The 19,286-nt window shown below is 37.5% G+C and overlaps 2 protein-coding genes across 6 annotated transcripts in view; both read left to right on the forward strand.

Moving 5' to 3' along the window:
• Window positions 1-2,135, forward strand: part of wnk4b (WNK lysine deficient protein kinase 4b) — a 66,608-nt gene extending 64,473 nt beyond the window's left edge. For all 5 annotated transcript variants that reach the window (XM_046834545.1, XM_046834547.1, XM_046834549.1 and 2 more), the window contains 2 exons: window positions 1,538-1,629; window positions 1,754-2,135. In XM_046834545.1, coding sequence (XP_046690501.1) covers window positions 1,538-1,629; window positions 1,754-1,756 — 95 coding nt within the window. In that variant the 3' untranslated portion in view covers window positions 1,757-2,135. The remainder of the gene's footprint in view (window positions 1-1,537; window positions 1,630-1,753) is intronic.
• A 14,357-nt stretch (window positions 2,136-16,492) lies between these two features.
• Window positions 16,493-19,286, forward strand: part of tanc2a (tetratricopeptide repeat, ankyrin repeat and coiled-coil containing 2a) — a 122,242-nt gene continuing 119,448 nt past the window's right edge. Inside the window, 1 exon segment of the mRNA XM_046834462.1 lies at window positions 16,493-16,787. The gene's annotated coding sequence lies outside the window, so the exon portion shown is untranslated.

Below are 19,286 nucleotides of genomic sequence, written 5' to 3' on the forward strand. Positions count from 1 at the left end.
AGAACCTAATCAATGAGCTCCTAAGAACCCTTGTTGACTCCTTTTGGTCAGGACAACACTGGCTGAAAGCTACGGTTCTTCACCTCCCAGTTCAAGAAGGAGGATAGGGATTAATCCACATACAATCCAGAGTGGCAGCACAACATCTTCTCTACCACGAGCACCACCAGTGGATAGACGTCTGCTGAAAAAGACTGGAGGAATGAACTTTGAGAAACACCTGTTCACTCTGTCTTCAAGAACATTCTTGGAAGGACTCGCATCCTTTTACAAAACTGTGCTTCAAACATGGCAGACCCAGTCCTCTGAAACAGAATGGGAAACAACTGACCAGTGGTTGTTAAAAGAACCTTTGTTCTTTAATCGTTTCATCACCACAGAGATGCTACGCACAATCACCATGAGATCTGCACTGAGGGAGGTGGGATTCCTCAAATTACATCACCTGAGAAAAAGCTGGATAACAGCTGAAGAACTTGCTATCAAAGTGAGACCTGGAAGCTGCTCTACCGACCGCAATGAGAAGATTTCTAAAATATAATCCTGTCAAGAGCATGAACGAGTTTCTGACCTTTCCACAGCTTTGTGTCTCTCTGAAGAAGGAGGGGTGGCATTCCAGAATTAGAAGCATTCAGCACTGTGGGTAAAAAAGATCTGTCAAAAAACAGCTTAATGTCAGAAGCACAAGATGGACCAGAAGTTCTGGATCCGGGCTCTTCTCCAGAAGCTGAAGATCCCTGTACAAGAGACCCATTGAAAAAAAGGTGGAAGGTCTACAGTGAGAAATCATATATGGGATATTAGCTACAGACCAGCACATTGCAATACTAAAAGAACAAGGATGTTCCTCCTACTGTTCCTCCTGCTTTATCTTCAGTGCTAAAGCTAGAGATAACCATGGAGACAACAAGGGGTTTCTGTAACAAAGCACTGTTTATTCACGGACCACAATAATGTGTAAAAAAAAAACAAAAAACAACTGACTGAACTGTGGAGCACCAGGAAACACAAACTAGAAGAAGGTGAAGTGGTTGATCTTGTGTTAATGTTTAGAAGGTTTATGAAGAAGAAGGTAACTGTAGAACATGTCTATTACACACTGCTCAATAATCTCCATCAGTTCTGTCATATTTGGGGTGTTGATCTTCTCTTATGTGAAGCTGATGAGCAGTGATTCACTTTAAACATCTGGAAATGTCTTTTATTTATTACTCTGAAATACATTCTTTCACTTCATTTATTAACCTTTCTTTTTTCACTTTCTTCAAACTGAAAAAATTAAAGGATAATAAAAATCTCTCTCTCTCTCTCTCTCTCTCTCTCTCTCTCTCTCTCTCTTACTCTCTCTCTCTCCTCTCTCTCTCTCTCTCTCTCTCTCTCTCGCTCTCTCTCTCTCTCTCTCTCTCTCTCTTCTCTCTCTCTCTCTCTCTCTCTCTCTCTCTCTCTCTCTCTCTCTCTCTCTTTCTTTCTCCTTCTCTCTCTCTCTCTCTCTCTCTCTCTCTCTCTCTCTCTCTCTCTCTCTCTCCTTCTCTCTCAGGTATTATGAGGAAGAACTCAGTCAGTGGCAGCAGTAACAGCTGTCAGGAGCGAGCAGCTAAAGGGGTGACATTTGCTCCAGACTATAGAGTGGTGAGCACCCCCTGGTGGACACACACACACACACACACACACACACACACGCACGCACGCACGCACACACACACACACACACTTTTCTAATAGATTTCAGATTTCTCTTTCTCTTTTTTTTCAGTGATCCTGTTGATTCTTCCTGCCGGAGCCGAGACTGTGCTAATATTATATGAACACTGACTGTGATTGGACGCAGGAGCGTGTATAATCTTATCATCTATACATTTAAATCCCAAAGTTAGCTGTGCTCTGTGGGTGGGAGGGGCTTATTCTATCTGCCCTGTCAATCACTGTGGCAGCAGCCAATCATATTTCTCTGTGAGCTCACGTATGATAAGGAGGATGGATTTCCTCCGTTCGAGTTACTTTTTTGTTAGATCTAATTTCCCAAACGAATTTTTTTTTAGATTAGATTTTTTATTTTATTTTAATTTTTGTTAGATTTCTTAGTCGTTTTTTTGGGGGGGAAATTTGGATTTATTTAGTTTTTCATTAGTTTTTATTAGATTAGATCTTTTGTTAGACAAAAAAATAGATTTTTTTTATAAAAGAAATACCAAAATACACCAAACTCAAAAAAAAAAAAAACCCTGACTAAAAAAAAAAAAAAGAAATTACAAAAATGTAAATCTTTATTAAAATTTGTACATTTTTTCCAAACAAACTCCAACAAAACGACTAACAAAAAAAATTCACAAAAATGTTACAAATGTTACAAAACTTATTTTTTTGTAATTTTTTTTTTTTTTTGGAGTTTGGTGTTTTTTTTATTAGATTAGATTTTTTGTTAGACAAAAGAATTGATTTTTTTTAAATAAAAAAAAACTAACAAAAAACACTAAACTCCCAAACAAACCAAAAAAAAAAAGGACAAAAAAAAGGCGTGTGTAACATTTTTGTGAATTTTTTTTTCTTAGTCATTTTTTTGGGGAGTTTGGTGTTTTTTGTTTGGTTTTTTTTATTTTATTTTATAATTAGTTTTTATTACATTAGATTTTTTTCTGTTGGATTTATATCTATTTTTAGATTATTTCTATAAGCTAAGATTTTTTTTAACCCTAGATTTTTTTTGTTAGACCAAAATTTTAAATTGTATTTATTTATGATTTTTTTGTTAGACTAGGTTTTTTTTTTTTTGCTACAGTGAATTTTTTGCGACGTGGCTGCGTCACTCCGTCCTGCAGCTCTCGATCTCGATCCCGATCCCGGAGTTCAGCCCCCTACAGGAGCGAATCGTTATGACCAGAACAGAACCTTCTCCTACACGTCACTCCTCTTTCTGATAAAAGTTTTTAACACGGAACCCTCTCACACGCTCACACGCTCACACGCTCACACGCTCACACTGCGCTCGCCTTTATTTTGTATCGTAAAAAAAAGTTGCAGAAGTTTTTTAATATATAAGAAGTATTTTTATTATAAAGAAGAAACGCTTTATAGCCGAATCAGTGCCGTGTGCCAACGTGGACATCCGGAGAACAAAACTCTTTTAACTTCTCTTTTCTTTTTATTCACATTGAGATTTGCAGTCATTTTTTTGAAGTCATTTTTCTTGTAAAATGTACATTTTCTTGTATATTTGTTTTATTATTATAGTTTTATTTTGAATGTGGTATTCAATTTCTTTTTGAAACCGAGAAGAGTTAAATAAATAAATAAATAAATAAATAAATAAATAAATAAATAAATAAATAAAGAGCAATTATAATACAACTATTTATCTACTTTACTTTTGGGTAAATTGAAAATAAATTAAAAAGGAAGTAAATTATGAATTGATTGATCTTTTTGAAACTGATTGATTTGTTTTTGATGATTTATTGAGAGATTTTTTTTTAGATGAAACATGGACCTGCTTGTAACTTCTTTAACATCTAAACTTTTTTTTTTGTGCTGGATTATTTTTATTTTTTTTTTTTACACTAAAACAAGTGGTCACATGATCATCTCTGTGCGCTGGTGTGATTTGAGGTCTGAACTTCACCCTCGGATTTCTTCAATTCTTCATCAATTATTGATTTGTTAACAACTTTATTGCCTTCTTCAGATCCTGTGTGGGTGGAATGTGTTCTAACGCCATCACTAGTGTTTCCTTATAAACCCACACACTGCACTTTTCTCTCTGAACTCCGTCTTCTGCACATCTGTACATGTAAATACACGTCTGCTTTTTTCCGCCTACGCATCCGTCCTGCACATGAACGAGATCCGGGAAATATTTGTATATTTACAGTATATAGAGCTGCTTGTGATGAAACGATGAAGTCTGAGCTTCACACCTTAAAGGATCAACGTTTCAAAATACACTGTACAGCCAAAAGTTTGTGGACACCTGAACACTTTAACATCTCATTCCACATTCAGTTTCCATTCACAAATCAAATTTAATTAGTCACGTAAACATTCATACAGAGTACAACATGCGGTGAAATGCTTTTACGACTGTCCCACGTGTAAACATGGAAAATAGAAATAGAAAATAAAAATATAATAAAGTAAAATACATCAAAATAAAGTATTAAAGTCTATAAAAAGTATAACTATAAAGTAGAAAAATAATGTTAAAAATAATAGGATATATATACACACACACACACACACACACACTAGAAAAATAAATAAATAAATAAATAATAATAAAAAATAAAAAATTTATATATATATATATATATATAGAGAGAGAGAGAGAGAGAGAGAGAGGGTCTTCATGTTCAGCAGGGTTTAGAGCTCTAGCACGAGGGCTTTGGTGCACTTTGTGTCCTGCTGGAACAGGTTTGGGTCTGTGAAGCACATCGAGAGATAGAAAACTCAGGTGTCCCAATACACAATAATGTGTGTGTGTGTGTGTGTGTGTGTGTGTGTGTGTGTGTGTGTGTGTGTGTGTGTGTGTGTGTGTGTGTGTGTGTGTGTGTGTGTGTATAAAAAACACAGATTCTATGATGAATCCATGCATTATATAGAAATATAAATATAAATAAAGGAATCTATATATTTGGGTCGACAGAAAGACGGATGTTGTGTATGTAAAAGAACATGATGTCCTTTATGTTGGTGTTTTTGTTTAATGTTTTTGTTTGTCATTTAATTTTTTACCTGAATGTTTGATTCGGTTTAAGAAGTAATGATTGTAAATGCTGATTAATTAAAGTTCTAACATATAAAACCGCTTGCCGCTTTGCATCATGGGAACCTTTTCTTTTATTTTCTTTCTTTCTTTCTTTCTTTCTTTCTTTCTTTCTTTCTTTCTTTCTTTCTTTCTTTCTTTCTTTCTTTCTTTCTTTCTTTGGTGCTTGGTGCTTCAGGTCCTATGGAGTCTCTCATCCTTTGTTCTTCACTGATTTGTAAGTGTGTATAAAGTGTATATAAAATGTGTATGAAGTGTGTATTAAGTGTGTATGATAAGTGTATGAAGTATGCATGATGTGAGTATGAAGTGTGTATGAAGTGTGTAGGAAGTGTGTATGAAGTGTATATACTGTGTGTATGAAGTGAGTATAAAGTGTGTATAAAGTGTGTATGAAGTGCGTATGATGTGTATATAATGTGTATGATGTGTGTATAAAGTGTGCAAAGTGTGTATGAAGTGTGTATGAAGTGTGAATAAAGTGTATGAAGTGTGTATGATGTGTGTATGAAGTGTGTATAATGTGTTTATGAAGTGTGTATAATGTTTGTATAAAGTGTGTAGAATGTGTGTGTATGAAATGTGTATAAGTGTGTATGATGTGTTTATAAGTGTGTATGATGTGTGTGTAGTAAGTGTATGATGTGTATGAAGTGTGTATATAGTGTGTATGATGTGTATATAAGTGTGTATAATATGTGTATAAAGTGTGTATAAGTGTATGTATGTATAAGTGTGTATATGTGTGTATAAGTGTATGAAGTGTGTATGAAGTGTGTATAAGTGTGTATAATGTGTTTTTGAAGTGTGTATGATATTTGTATAAAGTGTGTATAATATGTGTATAAAGTGTGTATGATGTGTATGAAGTGTGTATAATATGTGTGTATAAGTGTGTATGTGTGTGTATAAAGTGTGTATAAGTGTGTATAAGTGTATGAAGTGTATGAAGTGTGTATAAGTGTATGAAGTGTATGAAGTGTATGATGTGTATGAAGTGTGTATGAAGTGTGTATGATGTGTGTATGATGTGTGTGTATATAAAGTGTGTATAATGTGTGTATATAAAGTGTGTATGGTGTGTAGTAAGTGTGTATGTATAAAGTGTGTATGAAGTGTATGTATGATGTGTGTATGTATGTATGTATGTATGTATGTGTGTATGAAGTGTGTATGATGTGTGTATGAAGTGTGTATGTATGTATGTGTATAAGTGTATAATATGTGTATAAAGTGTGTATGAAGTGTATATAAGTGTATAATGTGTATGAAGTGTGTATAATGTGTTTTTGAAGTGTGTATGATGTTTGTATAAAGTGTGTAGAATGTGTGTATGAAGTGTATATAAGTGTGTATAATGTGTTTTTGAAGTGTGTATGTATATGTGTATGTATAAAGTGTAGTAAGTGTATGATGTATGTATGTAGTGTGTATGTAGTGTGTATGTATAAGTGTGTATAAGTGTATGATGTATGAAGTGTGTATGATGTGTGTATGAAGTGTGTATGAAGTGTGTATAAAGTGTGTAGTAAGTGTGTATGATGTGTATAAAGTGTATGAAGTGTGTATAGTGTGTATGATGTGTATGAAGTGTGTGTATGAAGTGTGTATGAAGTGTGTATGATGTGTGTATGAAGTGTGTGTAGTGTGTATGTAGTGTATGATGTGTATGAAGTGCGTATGATGTGTGTATGAAGTGTATATGTGTGTATGATGTGTATGAAGTGTGTAAGTGTGTATAAAGTGTGTATGTGTGTATGTATGTATGATGTATGAAGTGTGTATGATGTGTGTATAAAGTGTGTATATGTGTGTGTATGATGTGTGTATATGTGTATGAAGTGTGTATGAAGTGTGTATGTATAAGTGTGTATGATGTGTGTATGATGTGTGTATGATGTGTGTATGAAGTGTGTATAAAGTGTATAAGTGTGTATGATATGTGTATAAGTGTGTATAAGTGTGTATGAAGTGTGTATGAAGTGTGTATAATGTGTTTTTAAGTGTGTATGATATTTATATAAAGTGTGTAGAATATGTGTGTATAAAGTGTGTATGATGTGTTTGATGTGTGTATAAAGTGTATAATATGTGTGTATAAGTGTGTATGTATAAGTGTGTATAAGTGTATGAAGTGTGTATAAGTATGTATAAGTGTGTATGTAGTGTGTATGAAGTGTGTAAGTGTGTATAAAGTGTGTATAAGTGTGTATGTATGTGTGTATAAGTGTGTATATAGTGTGTATGATGTATAAGTGTGTATAATGTGTATGTATGAAGTGTGTGTGTATGATGTTTGTATAAAGTGTGTAGAATGTGTGTATATAAGTGTGTATAAGTGTGTATAATGTGTTTTTAAGTGTATGATGTTTGTATAAAGTGTGTAGAATGTGTGTATGAAGTGTATAAGTGTGTATAATGTGTTTTTGAAGTGTGTATGATGTGTGTATGTAGTGTATGATGTGTGTATGAAGTGTGTATGATGTATGTATGAAGTGTGTATGTGTGTATGAAGTGTGTATGAAGTGTGTATGATGTGTATGAAGTGTATGATGTGTGTATGAAGTGTGTATGAAGTGTGTATAAGTGTGTAGTAAGTGTGTATGATGTGCGTATAAAGTGTGTATGTAGTGTGTATGATGTGTATGAAGTGTGTATGAAGTGTGTATGAAGTGTGTATGATGTGTATGAAGTGTGTATGTAGTGTGTATGAAGTGTGTATAAAGTGCGTATGGTGTGTATGATGTGTATGAAGTGTATGAAGTGTATGATGTGTGTATGAAGTGTGTATGAAGTGTGTGTAAGTGTGTATGATGTGTATAAAGTGTATGTGTGTATGATGTATGAAGTGTGTATGAAGTGTGTGTAAGTGTGTATGATGCGTGTATGAAGTGTGTATGTATGTGTGTATGATGTGTGTATGAAGTGTGTATAAAGTGTAGTAAGTGTGTATGATGTGTATGTGTGTATAAAGTGTGTATGTATGTGTATGTATGTATGTAGTGTGTATAAGTGTGTATGAAGTGTGTATGAATGTGTATGAAGTGTGTATAAGTGTGTATGAAGTGTATAAAGTGTGTGTATGTAGTGTGTATGATGTGTATGAAGTGTGTATGAAGTGTGTTTGAAGTGTGTATGAAGTGTGTATGAAGTGTGTATGTAGTGTGTATGATGTGTGTATGAAGTGTGTATGATGTATGAAGTGTGTATGTGTATGAAGTGTGTATGATGTGTATGAAGTGTGTATGATGTATGAAGTGTGTATAAAGTGTGTATGAAGTGTGTGTATGATGTGTGTATATAAGTGTGTATGATGTGTGTATGATGTGTATGATGTGTGTGTATATAAAGGTGTAAAGATGTAAGTCAGGGTCGTATCATGTCGTCCTACAGCAGGTGATCAGGAGTTTGATTTTCTGCTCTCGCCCTCGTCTGCTTAGAAAGTTACAGAGTGATGTAACCCCTTAAACATGTCCATGTACGGTGTGTGTGTGTGTGTGTGTGTGTGTGTGTGTGTGTGCACTGATCTTCCCTCAGCGATTTTTCTTTTCTTCAACGCTTTTACTGAAAAAGGCCAAAAATGAAGACGCTATTTATAGGCTGTGTTAATGTTCTTGATGGTGGTGTGGAACAGAGGGAAAGGCCAATCTTTCTGTGTGTGTGTGTGTGTGTGTGTGTGTGTGTTACCTAAAACTGTTCTCAACTCAATGGAACGCTGAGAAGATATGAACAGTGCCGTTTTTGTGGAATTAGAAAAGCGAAAATGCATCATTTGACACCAAATTTTAGCCCACACTCCTCCATTCTGTTCTACAGTATTTTATTCCATCATTAAAGTCAGTATCTCAGCTTTGGTCATGATCCAGACTTTTCCCTTCCATAGCAACCTCATGGATCCTTGTTCATGTCGAGAAGATCCTCAACAGCAGTGAGTGGGGTGTTAGTAAAGTCAGGAACTGAGGCGCAATCAGCATGAAATATTCATAGCAAAGTTGTTCAATAGGGTTTATAGTGCTATAGAAGAAGATCCAACCCATGGGATCCACTCCAACCCATGGGACGCAGATCTTTGTGGAGCTGGGTTTGCGTCTCTCCTACTTTAAGTGAAAACATCAAATCACTTTACACCACAAATGTTTAATGTAACTCTAAATGGATAAAAAACTCCACATTATCCTTTATGGAAACTCCATCGAAGTTTCACACATACAACCAAATCTACACACAGATCCAGATCAAACGAGTCTGAGATATATACCCAAGCACGGCTAACATCTGAGCAGGGCTTCAGGGTCAGGTTGGATGTGCCCCGGCTCTGCACTCTACTCTACATCAGCGAGATTGGGGTTCGATCTCTGCTTTTGAGTTGTTGTTCTTCTGCCAGACACACATCCTGAATGAGCTCATCACCATCATGAAGGGAATGTGGGTTGTGATGAAAACCGAAACTGGAGACTATCTGGTCCTTCACCAGACTCGCTTTCTCAATGCATTATTATTATTATTATTATTATTATTATTATTATATATACGCTCATTCACGAAATGTATTTAAATGGAAGCTTCTTCTGATGTCCTGCTCTCGTTGAAGGCCAGATCTCAAGTCCTGCTCGCTCCTGTACGCCACACTGCTCCTGTAATCTCATCGTGACATTCACAATTCAAACCTAATCGAATCCGGATCCTGGAGATTCTCACCCTCAAGGCTTCTGAAGAGATCTCTCTAGGTTTCAGAGATCAGACACGTCGATACGTCCGTCCTGCACTCGATGATGTTATCGATCTGATATTGATCTCTTTATTGCCCTGAGACGCCACAGAGCACCGCTGCTCAGTGTAGCAGATTAAACCTGCAGGCTCACTGGGAGGCACCGAGTTCACTGGTTGTCTCACGACTGGTTGTATCGATCGCTTTCTCCTGCTAGCTCACACACACACACACACACACACACACACACACACACACACACACACACACACACACACACACTTCTGCAGGCATAAGAGAAGAGCAGGTTCAGAACAAGTCCTAAAGAAGTAGGGTAGAAAATCCAAAATAAACTACACAATTTTTTTTATCCATTTTAAGATACATTTAATTTTTGTGGTGTAGAGTGATGCAGCAACAAACATCTGGTCCTTCACCAGACTCTCTTTCCAAATGCATTATTATTATACAAACCCCAAAGATTCATTTAACCTGTTCCTGTTCTTGATCTTGGTCCTGGTCCTGTTCTTGTTCTTGTTCTTGTTCATGTTCATGTTCATGTTTATGTTCTTGATCTTGTTCCTGGTCTTAGTCATGTTCTTGTTCTTGTTCTTGTTCATGTTTTTGTTCATATTCATGTTCATATTCATGTTCATGTTCTTGTTTATGTTCTTGTTTATGTTCTTGTTCATGTTCATGTTCTTGTTCATGTTCTTGTTCATGTTGTTGTTCTTGTTCATGTTCTTGTTCATGTTCTTGTTTTTGTTCATGTTCATGTTCATATTCTTGTTTATGTTCTTGTTTATGTTCTTGTTCATGTTCATGTTCTTGTTCATGTTCATGTTCATGTTCTTGTTCTTGTTCATGTTCTTGTTCATGTTCTTGTTTTTGTTCATGTTCATGTTCATGTTCTTGTTCTTGTTCATGTTGTTGTTCTTGTTTTTGTTCATGTTCTTGTTCTTGTTCATGTCCATGTTCTTGTTTTTGTTCTTGTTCATGTTTTTGTTCATATTCATGTTCATATTCATGTTCATGTTCTTGTTTATGTTCTTGTTCTTGTTCATGTTCATGTTCATGTTCATGTTCATGTTCATGTTCTTGTTCTGTTCATGTTCCTGTTCATGTTCATGTTCTTGTTTTTGTTCATGTTCTTGTTCATGTTGTTGTTCTTGTTCATGTTCATGTCCATGTCCATGTTCATGTTCTTGTTCCTGGTCTTGTTCATGTTCATGTTCTTTTTCTTGTTCATGTTCATGTTCATGTTCCTGGTCTTAGTCATGTTCTTGTTCTTGGTCCTGGTCCTGGTCATGTTCTTGTTCCTGTTCTTGTTCCTGTTCATGTTCTTGTTCCTGGTCTTAGTCATGTTCTTGTTCTTGGTCCTGGTCCTGGTCCTGTTCTTGTTCCTGTTCTTGTTCCTGTTGTTGTTCTTGTTCTTGTTCTTAGTCATGTTCTTGTTCTTGGTCCTGGTCCTGGTCCTGTTCTTGTTCCTGTTCTTGTTCCTGTTTTTGTTCTTCTTCTAGGTCTTAGTCTAGGATGTCTTTGGCAGTCCATAGACCTGTCTGGTAAAATGTTGTTAAATTTATCACAATGATTGCAGGAGATCTAACAAGCATTCTGACCAAATTAAGGCCAAACGCTGCCATAGCTCTAGCGCCACCATCTGATCAAATTAAGACCTTGTTTGTGAGTGAGTTTATGATCAATGTCATGTAGTGAGAGTGCACCTGGCACAGGAGGCGGATACGAGAAACGCTTTTGTTAAACAAAATGACAAACAATCGGATGTTAAACGATTGGAAAACAACAAAACATGCATTAAATGAGGACGAGAAACAGAAACTAAATCATAATCAGGAAAATTGTGTTACATGAAACTATGGACAAAAACATATATTTGTTTTAGAAATACTGTTCATTCGTCACCAAATTTGGGGAAAGTTTTGTGTCGGTGTCCAACGCTGCAAAGCCGTAGCTGAGATACTGCTCCTGCTTGGCCGCTTTGCTGTCAGATTTACAGACCCATTACAGGGTTTTACTTACATCTTCAGTTACCATCACCTCAACTTATGTGGCACAAGATTTCCCAGTGCCACCTACTGGTCAAAAGTTACACTAACATACAAAAATGATTATATCTACATTAACTACCAGTTACTCAGACGCATCCAAATTTCTTCAATCTTTTCTAGTTGTGGCTCACGTCAGCATGACACCCTGCTGACCATGTGACCTTTCAACCGTCCATCGCCATCCATCATCAAGCATGAACCTACAAATCTTTTTGCCTAATGTTATGGTTTAGCTTTCCTGTGATTGATTAAGCAACAGCTGTAGCACCTCTGTAGATATCTATAAATATGTGGTTGACCAAGTCTTTGTGCTTGGGCCCCCAAAATGCTCCTTCAAATCACTTCGAATCTCAGGTTGGTTTCCTGAAACAAAAAGAACATTTTACCATAAATTAAATGATCGGCTTGGGCCAGATTTCTGTACAAAACTGCTGAGGAGATCTTGCCTGTTTTGAGTGCAGATTCGAACAAGTTCCTCAAAGAGTTCTTTGTTTCTTTTAAAGAACTTGGCTCTTTGTTGTAAGAACCCTTAAGCAGTCCAGACTTGCCTTGATTTTTTTTTTTGTTCCACCAAATCTAAATGGAAATCCCACTTCGATTTACCCCACAGTGTGATATTTACTTAGCGTGATCTGAAGAAACTCTGCCAATAGGCTAATTAGAGTCGCTAGCACTACAATCCCTTGTGTTTCTTCTGGACCTCCGAGACCGAAATCGAGGAGGTTCCGTGTTCCTCGGTTTTCTCTGGCCGTGGCCTGATGACAGACTCGGCCTGGGGTAGATTAACAGATAGACCTCGGTAAGGGCGGAGGAGTTTGATGCGCAGCCATGTGAGAAGAAATCTAATTTCGATTATTGCACCGTTGCACTGCTGGGGCTCACGGGACCCAGAATCAAAGTGGGCCAAAAAAATGGCAGACGTTGTGAGGTTAATAGAGTATATCGACTGAAAATCTCTGTTTATTCATTTACAGTGTGAACACAGCAGTACACAGCGAACAATGTGCAACACGCGACTGATACGCTGAGCCTGAGCGTGAGAGAGATCGGATTTCAATGCTTAGCTTAGCTTTTATTGACGTCTGAAAATGTTCTGAGGAGACGGGCTCATCCATCACGCCTCACTTCAAGACTCAAACGTGAGTTAAGGGGTCGCAGTGAAGCTACAGAGAAATCTGGCTCCTTTTCACCGATGGTAATGGAAGATCTGTCTCTCAGGGTTTATTTTACATGTATCTTAATTAACAAGGGCTGAGGTGGAGGGCAAATAGGCGGAGCTTGGAATAGGAGACCCAAACCTGTTCCAGCATGGAAATGCCCCTGTGCACAAAGCGTTCTATGAAAATATGCGTTCCATTAGTTGGAAGTAGTGGAAGATCTACTGCTATAGAGCTCCATCCGTATTGAACACCTTTATGATGGATTGTTTATGCTGACTGCACCTAAGACCTCCTCACCTCACCTCCATCCTGTAGTACCTGACTTTACTAACACCCTTGTTGCTAAAAGAATCTCACACAAATATCCAAAGAATCTACTGGAAGATCTTCTCTGAAGAGTGAAGCTCATTATAAGAGTAAATGGGAGCTCAGTGTGAGATGGAATTTTCAAAAAAACACAATTCTAATCGTCAGGTGTAAAGAAAACTAGTTATGAAGTAAAGCTTGGAAAGAATTAGCCGAGATCGTTGAGACCTTCAGGAAGCTACTGTAGCATAGCAAGGATAGTAAACCCTCTCATATTTTTCTCTCCATTTTGGCTTTCTGTCCACACTGAGATGCCATCGGCGGTTGAAAATGTAGCTTTTTGAAAACCCTCTCCAAAGTGGATACATTTGAAATTGCCGCTTTTACGTCTTACGGACATCGTAAAAAGAGCTGGAAAGTAAATAAACAATAAGAGGAAATGACACAGGTCAAAGCGTCTTACGATTTACTCATGTGCAGTACAGAGACGTGAGCATTTGCAGATGTTTTAGTGTGGATGAGCCATTTTTTGGAAACGATTGTAAACAAAAATCTGGACCTGTTTTCAAATGTATCCGGATTAGTGTAGACTTAGCCTTAGACTCTGGTTAGACTCCTGGCAATCGAGAGGTAATGCACAAGTCTAGTTGGCTTGAAGGTAGTGTTTAACCTGTTAGCCTTCGCCACAGCTTTTGGGACTCACAGCTGAAATGCCCTGCTAACTTTAAATGTTAACAGTTCCTGATTAAAAATGTGCTACATACACAATTTAGATATCTTTGTAAACTGGACTCAAACTAAAACTAATTTGTAAAGTAACATAAGCTGAGAATCATCTTAAATATTATTTATCTTAAATATATATATCAAATATATTTTTTGTGGAGTTTATTGCAGTTGTAAAGCTTTTAAGGAAAATTAAATAGTGAAATAGTTCTGATTACTTTAAATCCCGGAACCTGTTTAGACACTTTTCTGTAAAACCAGTTACAACGCGGATATGAGGAACCCTCTCAGGTATGTCGGCATTAAACCTCTTTTGTACACCTCTGTACAGCATTTTGAAGCTCCCCCAGGCCTATTTTTAGAATTTTCCAGCCTTGTTATTGTCCGGAGAGATGCCTTCTGGATTAGCCGTGGATCCTTTTTCCCTCTGAACGCTTGTATCTGGGAATTTCCTGCCATCTGCTATCCTGAATTCTTGTATAGAGCGTACATGTCTCAGAGATGAAGCCCGGTTTGCTTGGTTATCAATTTGGAGATTATTATCATCACCTTGACAAAACTAGATAGCGTTCGGCTCCAAACAAAAAACAAGCTTCGCCTAAATGCTTCAGCAGATGTTTACATTTTTCTGTCTGTAGAGAAAGAGGAATCTTCTCATATTGTCAGGTAAAAAGTGCTTGTCGTCTTGCTATAAAACGTCCTCACAAAACCGAAACCGGCACCTACTGTAGAGTTATAACTCTACAAATACACAAATACACAAATACATTAAAGCACAGGGAAACTCTTTCTTCACATATCCCAGCACAGGGTTAGCCATGATGCAGCTCCCCTGGAGTGAGGAGGTTTGAGGGCCTTGTTTAGGGGCCCAAGAGTTTTGGTTTGGTTGTGCTGGGGCTTAAACCCTGACCTTCTAATTAATAACCCAGTGCCTTAACCACTGAGCTTCCCTGCCTAATAATTTGCTTTTAAATTGATATTAATGAAACTTTGATTATATAGTTTATAAAAATTAGCTATATTTATTCAAGATCTCTGTCATTCCTCACATTTATTATAACAACTTAGTAAATATAACAGCAATCATAAATAGGAAATCTGCTTATTTAGACATCAGTAAGTCCCGTCCACTGTATCCATAAACAATAAGCAGTATTTGTATTATATAAGATTTAATGAGTGTTATATTTTACTTTTTTGTGACACCTTTCATGAGCCGATTATTATAATGCCTTACTTTACTCATATACAGTATGTTTTCCTATTATTTCAGTAAACCACACCCTTTTTCTTCTTCCTCTTCTTTCGGCTGCTCCCAATAGGGGGCGCCACAGCAGATCATCCGTCTCCATACCCCCCCCCTGTCCTCTACATATGCCTCTTTACTACTTGCATGTTTTCCCTCACCACATCCATAAACCTCAGTAAACCACACCCACTTCTTTTAAAACATTTTAATATAAAACATATATAAAAATTATTATTATTATCATCACTATTCAATTGTTTAACTATGGTTTTCCTGGCTGTTTTTTTTTTTGTTTGTTTGTTTGTTTGTTTGTTTGATTGTTTATTAATTATAAACTTTCTTCCAATAAAATATTCATGAGAATTCACATTTATTAAAATAAGCCTAAAAAAATAAGCAAATCTCCAAAATAAATATGAATGTGAATAATCAATATTCATAAACAGGAAATTCCTTTAATCGTTTTTAAGCCCCACCCACAATATTATAATACAGTTTAATAATATATTAATACCTTAGAACTATCATATATAATGACATTGTGTAGCTTTAATGCCTAACAGCATTCATAACAAATGTATTTTATCATAACTTAAGATAAACCAACTGACGTGAAAATTCTCATGAATAAATAATTCATTTATTTTATTATTTTATTGTAAAAATTCAATAAGTAGCTTTTTTAAACTAAGCTTTGCCCAATATACAATACGCTAATACACTAATTTAATAATTGTTAAATATTCTTTCAAAACATAAATTTCTACATCAGTTTTCATAAACTCATTCATTATTAATTTATGTAAGCTCTCAAATACATATTATCGCTTTTATTTATCAAGCCACGCCTACTACAAAATAAGCCGCATAGTAATCATTATTTAACGGACAAAAAAAACGCTAAAAGATTTAAACGAGGTTTGAAGGGTATAACGTAATCATTTAATTATAACAATTAAAGTATATAAACGTATTAAAGTATAAATAAAGAAAGGATCCGCTTATTAATATTATAACAAACCCCGCCTATTGCACCCATGTACTTTATTGGCTTAATATTATTACAAATAAATTAATAAACAATTACAAACCTTCTTATATAAAAACATTCAGCTGTGCATTAAAATCTACATAGAAGAATAGGTTTAATTTAAAGATTTGTAGTAAGCCCTGCCTACTCGCTTTAAACAGTAGAATCCCTAGGTGAGGATTTACGAACGAACCAATCGAAACATTTCTCTTCAAAATGGGCCGCTCATGTAGAAATAATAAATTAGGCACCGCCTACTAGTTTAGTATTAAACAAAAGCACACACCGTGTGTAAATACTGGACTTTACGGGAGAGCCAATCAAAGATTATTACACATTTTGTAATAATATCCCGTAACCCCGCCTCTTCATGAATAATACACGAATAATACATGAATTGTGCATGAATAATGCGTGAGGCCCCGCCTATTACGCGCAGTCAGACACACACACACACACACACACACACACAGAGAGAGAGAGAGAGAGAGAGAGAGAGTGTATGTATATGTGAATGTGTGAGAGGTGGTGGAGGAGGTGTTTAGATGTTCTCCTCCTCCTGGCTCGGCGCTTGGCGTGTGTCTTTCCAAGCGTACGGGGAAGCGCCAACTGCGTGTCCGGGACTAAGTGGAGTGGAGGAGCGCGTGAAGGAGCGCGTGAAGGACAGAGTGGTTTATATCCCATTGTAATAATCCGCTTTGGAGAAATAGAGCGCGAGAGAGAGAGAGAGAGAGAGAGAGAGAGAGAGAGAGCGGATACAGAGGAGAACGAGGAGGACTTGAGGTAAGATCTCCTCTTGGTTTTCCTTTCCATATTGCTGTGCTGGTTAGTGTGTGTGTGTGCGTGCGCATTACTCCCGTCCTTTGCTGCAATACTCCCAGCATCTGATTACCGGCGCTCAGGTACAGCCGGAAGTGTCCTTGTTCACGTCTCCTTGTTCTCGCAGCTCCACGTCGGCGGCGGCGTTCCAGGGGTTTTATGAGCAGGAGGAAACCAATAACACGTTTCCGTCTCTCGTTCTTCCTCGCACATTGGCATTGGAAACGATGTATTTACTCAAATACAAATACATACATATCTCTCTATGTGTTTGTTTGTTTGTTTATCTATCCATCAACCCATTCATTATTTATCCATCATCCTCCTGCTGCAGAGACAAACATCTCTCATCTGAACAGTCAGCACTAATAACCATGCATCATCATCATCATCATCATCATCATCACCTGCTCAGGATTACTTGCTTGTGCGGTTTTTTTTGTGTTTTTTTTTTTTTTCTCCTCACGTGCCCCCCCCCCGCTCCAAAATCTGCAGCTCTTTCGACCAATGAATGCTTATTGAGGTCAAACATGTTTACTGTAAATATACTGGGCAGTTTGATTGTTATTGGGGGTACCTGGAGGTCTACCTGAAAGCTACCTACAGATTATAGTCTCACACACACCAGAATACTACAAGAATGCAGTAATAATCCGAGCTGAAAATGGAGGCGTGTCTACAGTATGTTGAGCAGTGTAACACCTATCTGAGGTCCATGCCTAGATCAAGTGGAGAAGATCCTCTGATGATATAGCAGTGATGGGAAATGTTTGCGTCTGACCCTGATCACATCGCCAGATTAGAAATCTAGAAATCCGTTTTGTTGATTGATATTGCATCACCGCCACCATGTAGGTGTAAGATTAGCTTCATCCGGAGCTCATAGCAGAAACCTAGCAGCACTCATCACGCTGAGATCTTTTTCACAAAGCCAGAATGGAGTCAAACGTCATAGCATTAATCCACACAGCGGTTTCTCACATCACGTGTGATTTCATTGTAGCACTGTAGCAACTGTTCTAACATGGTTACAATTTATTTACATTTATGCTCTTTCTCAGAGGTCCAGCAGTGGCAGCTTGGTGGTGCTGGGATCTGAACCCATAACATTCCCACTCAAAGTCCAACCATTGAGTCTCCCTTTCCCATGAATCACATACATTTATACATTTTATGCATTTATATAACTGAGCAGTTGAGGGTGAAGGGCCGTGCCTAACCCAGGAGTAGTGGCTTGGTGGTGCCTGGATTTGCCCTCAATCCTCGACTTCCATAATTTGAACTTCTAGAGATTGAAGCCATCACACCCTCTAGAGATCTGGTGTGGGTGTTAATAATTTGAGGATCAAGCTTCTGCTTAGTCTGGGATGTCGTAGAAGGGATGTGTTGTTTATGATTGGTTTAGTATGATATGCAAAAATTGAGGCAATATGGCGGCGGAGCTAGCATCTGGCTCCACCTCTAGGTAGCTAGTCTGCTCTAAATTAAGCTAGTTTGGAGTCCACGCACAGTTTGAGAGCAGCTGACATCAGATCAGCACAGTCACTCGAATTCTTTTGAAGGTTGGAGTCCACTCAAGGTTTGTTGAGATCAGAAGGGAATGATGACATCAGAAGGTTTGCTGAGCAAAAGGTAATGAGGACATCAGCAGGTTTGATGAGGTCAGAAGGTATTGAGGACTTCAGGAAGCTTGTTGAGATCAGAAGGTAGTGAGGATGTCAGATGGTTTGATGAGATCAGACAGTAGTGAGGAAGTCAGAAGGTTGACACCGGCTCCACCTATGGGTAGCTAATCTCCTCTGCATTGAACGTGTATAGAGACAACCAATCAATCAATGAATTGATAAAAACAAAACTGCTGTACCTTTAATGTGACCTCTGTTCCATGTGCTACACCTCGGCTACTGTTCGGAGAACCGCTGAAGGTTCTGAGGTCCGAGATTGGTGCTGATAGACCACATGTTCTCCTGTAAAGGCTGCAATAAATACTTCACAGGCTGCTGTGGAAAAGTGATTAGGGTGGACCAGTGCTGTGCTAAAGCTTTGAGGGGCCTGATTGAAGCACTTGAGTGAAAATCACTTTAGCCGTGTGTGTGTGTGTGTGTGTGTGTGTGTGTGTGTGTGTGTGTGTGTGTGTGTGTGTGTGTGTGTGTGTGGGATTGCTCCCTCTGCCATACTGCACCATCCATCCTGGTCTAGAGGAAATAACACAATCATAATATAGCACTGTAGATTGATGGTTGATTGTGTGTGTGTGTGTGTGTGTGAGAGAGCGAGAGCGAGAGAGAGCGCGAGAGAGAGAGAGAGAGAGAGAGAGAGAGAGATCTTCTCAGGAAGAACAGCCTTCAACATACTTAGCTAAACATGAGTAAATTAGCAGAACCCCCACTGCTTACATTGAAGTGGGAAGAAGTGAAGATCGTGGATACTTGAGACAAATGAGGATTATTAAAAAAACTAGGC

The sequence above is a fragment of the Silurus meridionalis genome, chromosome 22 (genome assembly GCF_014805685.1).
Source record: "Silurus meridionalis isolate SWU-2019-XX chromosome 22, ASM1480568v1, whole genome shotgun sequence".
Classification (NCBI taxonomy): Eukaryota; Metazoa; Chordata; class Actinopteri; order Siluriformes; family Siluridae; genus Silurus; species Silurus meridionalis.